This window comes from Tripterygium wilfordii, chromosome 21, assembly GCF_013401445.1.
Source record: "Tripterygium wilfordii isolate XIE 37 chromosome 21, ASM1340144v1, whole genome shotgun sequence".
NCBI lineage: Eukaryota > Viridiplantae > Streptophyta > Magnoliopsida > Celastrales > Celastraceae > Tripterygium > Tripterygium wilfordii.
In genome coordinates, this window is record NC_052252.1 from 12,243,999 (window position 1) to 12,249,735 (window position 5,737).

The 5,737-nt window shown below is 38.1% G+C and overlaps 1 protein-coding gene across 1 annotated transcript; it reads right to left on the bottom strand.

The window, feature by feature from the left end:
• Positions 1-256: 256 nt before the first annotated feature.
• On the bottom strand, positions 257-4,838 carry LOC119988193 (fumarylacetoacetase-like). The gene is made up of 14 exons (XM_038833152.1): positions 4,451-4,838; positions 3,840-3,918; positions 3,662-3,720; positions 3,454-3,578; positions 3,225-3,299; positions 2,688-2,763; positions 2,411-2,510; positions 2,273-2,332; positions 2,091-2,161; positions 1,933-1,995; positions 1,664-1,728; positions 1,111-1,207; positions 847-972; positions 257-622 (listed from the first exon to the last, which is right to left on the bottom strand). The coding sequence occupies exons 1-14, from the start codon at positions 4,652-4,654 to the stop codon at positions 560-562; spliced, it is 1,263 nt and encodes a 420-aa protein (XP_038689080.1). The 5' UTR covers positions 4,655-4,838; the 3' UTR covers positions 257-559.
• Between the last annotated feature and the right edge of the window lie 899 nt (positions 4,839-5,737).

The following is a 5,737-nucleotide window of genomic DNA, read 5'->3' on the forward strand; positions in this document are numbered from 1 at the left end:
ATTTTGATATTATAACAATTAATTACTTTGAGTAAGAGAGATTGTACTGCACTACATTGTTTTAAAAAATGGGTTTTTATTTTATAATCAAAACAATTGATTTTTCCCTTTTGACGATGATCCAGCCATCCAAGAGTGTAAGAAAGACCACGCACCGAGTTGCCCATCATTTTTGGGTTACATCATCCTATCTAAGATATCTCTGCTTGACGACTTTGGACGCAACTTGCATTCAAAAACTCAATGGTTCACGGGATTTTGTAATTCACACTAAGTATAGCATTTCGCTACGTCATTATTAATACTATGCATCTAAATACATGGTTTCCTCCTCTCCTCTGCACCCAGAAAGTCACTATTGACCATCCCGTTAAGCACTACATGAGATAAACATGGCACTAACATTATTAACTTGAGTGTCTTATTTAAAAAAAGCTCTACATTTTTAGCTCGATCGTCTCAAACATCAAACATTACAAAACAATTGAGATAAATTTGCACGGCAGACTTGCTAATCCGGCACAACCACATCGAACTCCAATTGAGCAAGAAAAGTTCATCAACGGGGTGAGGGAACAATTTTTCCCGAGCATTTGCCAAAACCAACGAGGAAACCATCTCCCTGCAATGAGTATTAGTAAGATGATGACAATAGCTTCTTTTCAACACAATAAAGTTTTGCAAGAAACAGTAAATGGTCAGAGTATTTAACATCAATTATTAGTCATATATGATAGTTGTTGAACGGTTTGATGTAAAATGGGGGGATGTATTCACGAGTTCCTTGGTTATGGACATTAAAAGAGACTGCAACATGCTCTAGAAAAACATTTTATGAAGAGTAACCTTGCAGAAACCAGTGAAGATGACTTCATCTCCATCTTCCAGAAATTTACGAGCCGTCCCATTTAGGGAAAGTGGCTTCTGTCCATTCCATGTCAGCTCTAACAAGCATCCATACGAATCAGGCTCCTGTTGAAAAATATTTACAGTGCAAGAATCATTTAACTTCTGCTTGAAGTTAAAGTATAAACAACAGAAAAGTGCAGCATACAAATTCTACATTTCAATTGTCTGTAGTACGCAAGAATTAAATAAGTTAAAACATACAGGTCCACTGATGGTGCCAGTTCCAAGGAGATCGCCTGGCCTTAGGTTGCAACCATTAATAGTATGGTGTGCAAGTTGTTGAGTTACCGTCCAATATCTGCAATATATGTTAAAAAAAAATTGAAACCCTTCACATAAGAAGCAATTGAAAATCCAATACGAATTGCAGAAATCAAATTTTCTAATTAGAAGTCCGGCATCCATAATTTTTCTCTTGCCGAAAATCTCTAAGCACTCAGTTGACAGTTACAGGAGGATTAAGAGGATTAAGATGCTCCCAGTGTGAATCTTTTAATACATAAAACAAATTCAGCACGAATATGACATTCAATCGAATATTTCATGCAAACCCTCAGACAGTTTAATTTAACCTAAATCTCAGTTTTGGTGATCACGATTTTAATAATATCAGCCAAATTTCAAATGATTAACCAGGAAGAATAACGCAAACTAGGCCAATGATGTTATAGTTCAACAAATGTAAACAGGGTAAGAAGTCAACCAAATTCAGAGGTGTTTAAAATCCAGAATGTAACAAAGGAGAACAGCTTACAAGTGTTTAAAATTACTCCGTGTGACCACACATGAATCCTCATTTCCAGCAGGTTTGATTTCAACCTTGTAGCAAGAAGACAGTGTTTGATCATCATAATCAGATGGCAATAAACGCTAGCATTTGGAGCCTAAGAAATATATAATCTTACAGGACAACATAATTCAATATATACTCCACACCATATTGAAAAAATCCAACATCATATCCGTCTTTAAAGAATTAAACACCATAAGAAGAGTGCATATAGGTACGCTGCCAAATACTACCTCCAAGGAAATATCATAGTTTTTAGAAGTCTTTTCAGCTAAATATGGTAATGGAGGGGGGTCCTGCAATTAGAATACAAATTATACATTATATAGCCAAGTAAGAAGAAATTTCAAGAGAAAATGGAGGATGTAGTATGATTCATATAGCTAGTAACCTGTTTGCCAGCGTCACAAGCAAATTGTTCAAGAGCATCCAGCGTCACAATCCAAGGAGATATAGTAGTTCCTACAATATTCACAAGTAAAAACACGTGCAGCGATAAGATCACGGAGGAAAAGAATTAATAGTAAAAGCAGTGTACAAATACACTGGAACAATACACCCTTAAATTCTTACCAAAGCTCTTTCCAAGAAAAGGCCCAAGGGGCACATATTCCCATGCCTGAATATCTCTGGCTTCAGAACCAACTTCATACGTTTAGAACTTAAATGAAACAAACAAGAGCATAGAGAAGAAATGAAAAGTGTATCTACCACTCCAGTCGTTCATCAACACAAGTCCAAAGATATGATCTGCTGCCTCATTGACATCCACAGGCCTTCCCAATTCATTTCCCGGGCCAACTATGGCAGCCTGCAAATAATGTGAAGTATCATACAAAAAGCAGAATGAGCCATAACAATGAAGAACAAGAGGAAAATAGAGTAACAAATATAATCAAAGGAATACCATAGTTCATCATGAATTCGATATCTATAACGCAAAGTTCTTCCAAAAAATGAATGTAATGAAAAAGCTTATCAGACTGACCATTTCTAGCTCAAAGTCTAGCTTTAGGGAAGGCCCAAAGTATGGTCCAGAATTGGCGGTAGGATGGCCCTGACCCCTGCCACAACAGGAAATTGTACAACATGTGAGAGAGAATGAATGCAAGTCAGGTGAGTCAGGATAAATGCATGGAGCATACACTGGGGAATGCCCATAGTATTATCCAGAATTTCCAGTTGGGTGGGCCATATCCCTGTGAATGTGCATTGTATGACTTGGGACATCTGCTAGTTTGCACTTAAGATGCATGCCAACAGCCTTCATGAACATATCACAACAATTTTTTTTTCCTTTGAATATATGGAATCAGTTTAAAAAATCTGTATTACATAGATTTAGTTATGAGGGAGACTGGAATTGGCACATAGGTGTTGTATTATATAGAGGGTATTATATAGAGGTAACTAGATATTCATCGACATTGCATAGTCCAGTTAATTGTAACATTCTCCGTTCATTCTCTGAATAAAGAAAAGAATGTCAAGGTCAAAGAAAGATGAAGAAACTTGATCCTCTAACCTTGGTCGAATAATGTCTGTCCCAGATATGACAATAGATGATGCCCGTCCATGATATGCAATGGGAAGATGGAACCTGGAAAGATAATGCAAGTTCTAAGCCAGAAAAATGGGAATATAAGCAAATGAATAGGTCAGATTGCATGGGGTGGGGGATCTGTCGTATATGATACACCGACTTTTTACAGGTTTGGATTATTTATGTGATATTTTTTATATGCTTAACATACCAATTCGGATTAATTGGGTTCTGCGGTCCACGAAATATAAGTCCACAATTCTTTGCATGATGCATGGAGGCAAAAAAGTCTGTGTAGTCCCCTATCACAGCAGGAAGGAGCATTTCTACTTTTTCCTATCGATCAAGTATACAATTCACACTATTAAAAGCGAGATAAAAATAATAAAGTAACATATTTTTGACTATAAATATCTTACCACTGGAACAAGGGCTTTTTGCCTTAAAGTTGCATTATCACGCAAGGTAGGTTCAGAGGCTGCATTAGAAAGTAATCAACTAATGTTACATTTTCAGCTCCGAGAAATTGAAAAAAAAAAAAAAACAGAGGAAGGAAAGAGTAAAGATCAAACCATTCAAATACAACAGTAAACATACCTGCCAACAGCTTTTGAAGTGTAGCGCGAGCTTCCTTCCATGCTGGCCGTCCCATAGCCAAAAACTTGTTCAAGTTAGGCTGCCAACACGTTACAGTACATCACAAAAAATTAACATAAATTGTTGCATAAGACCCCGAGTAAGTTTCAACAAAAGACGGTAATAATCATAATCCGGCATTTGGTTCATAATTTCATTTTATATTCTAGGCCATGTCACTCACCAAGATTCTTTACATGTGTCATATCATTCGTACCAAGAAACATGAGCATTTCATCACCATTTCTTTTGTATTGATAAAAGACTGTAATAAAATATAATCAAGTGTCATAGAAGAATTGAATCAAATAAATAAGCACCACAATTCAACAATTCTGCAATTTCTTAATAAGACGGGAGTAAGACTGAAGCGGAATAGAAAACTTCAATGTTAAAAAATGTCTAGCAATAGCTTTCGCTTCTTTTCAGCATTCAAATAAATCATAATCTATGAAGGTAAATATGAAAATCAAAACCGCACCGATATCGTAACAATCTCCCACACCAAACCACACAAAAATTAAGAAAGCATTAGCTGCCACCGTCAGTCTATAAACTGAGAACCTACGAACCTGAAGGAAGCAATCAGAGCCTTTGAGGATCAGGCCGTCAAAAAGGCCAGCACGAGTGATCACAGATAGGTCCAAAACGTAATCGCCGATAGCCACGCCAGGTCGAGCGGTCGAGCCCGATTCCGGCCGGAACACTCCATACGGGAGGTTCTGGATGGGGAAGTGAGAATCCGGTTGTACTTCGACGAACGATTTCAAAGTCATGATCGCTGCAACAAAATGAAGCTGTATAGAGCTCCGGTGAAAGATTGGTTGAGCTGGAGAGAGGAAGGAGAGTGCAACTCTGAAAGGAAGGGAAGAGTGAGCGAGCGAGGGACTTGAGGTGGATTCCTAGGAACCCAAAAAATGCCTGATGTATTTGCATGTGAGAAGGACCTGCGGCTGTGATAACAATTAGATGGTATGGTAGTTGGGATCAACCTCGATCACCTCGATCACCATAAATCACGAGGCAGATGAGCCAACATCACGTGCTGGACCAAAACGGTGCACCTAACATGTAAAAATAGTAAACAACTCTAAACTATTACCATAAGTCGAGTGTGTAATAGACGGGCAATATTAGTTGTAGCCTATTATCTGGGTTTTATTACCATTCACAATCCTTTTGAGTAATGGTAAATCCAACCCAAATAAAATCTTGCATGAATATGACTTGTTCACCCCATGGGTGCATTTTAGTCAAAGGTCATAAAGCACAATAACTTCATGATGAGAATTATTCCCCTAAAAAAATTAGGGTGATTATAGTGTGTTGTGTGAAGCCAACTTAGAATTTTTTAGATCCTGTTAGACCTCCATGGGGATTGAGGACTAAGAACAATGCGTCCATTATACTTGAGCCAACCGCCTTGGTATATATAATGTTTGGCTGTAAAGGTAGACTGAGACATCTTTTTAATGGTGTCTTCAATCCATGGATCTTGGCTTAAATCTTTCTTCAGCTCCTCCATCCAAGGAAATTGCACAGTGGAAAGTGCCGAAACTACTGGGGTTATCTCAACAGCAGTGGCATTGGCGGGAATATTCAATTGGGAGAGGGCATCAGCAGCCTTATTCTCCTTGCCACTACGATAAGTGATCACATAGTCGTAACCCATCAGCTTCACCAACCATCTTTGTTGCAGGGGGTGCTTGCTCGAGCCTCCAATAGATATTTCAAGCTTTGGTGGTCCGTTAAGATAATAAATCGCCTTCCCACCAAATAAGTCTGCCATTTATGGACCACAAAGATAATAGCCAGAAACTCTTTTTCATAAGTGGACATGCCCAAGTGTTTACCTGCTA

Bases quoted from the DNA above. Each gene is read 5' to 3' on its own strand.
- LOC119988193 (XM_038833152.1), bottom strand. From the start codon at position 4,654: ATGACTTTGAAATCGTTCGTCGAAGTACAACCGGATTCTCACTTCCCC. The intron at 3,919-4,450 runs GTTCGTAGGTTC...ACGTGTTGGCAG, and splicing joins GCTCTGATTGCTTCCTTCAG to CCTAACTTGAACAAGTTTTT. The intron at 1,729-1,932 runs GTAGTATTTGGC...TCTTGCTACAAG, and splicing joins ACTATGATATTTCCTTGGAG to GTTGAAATCAAACCTGCTGG.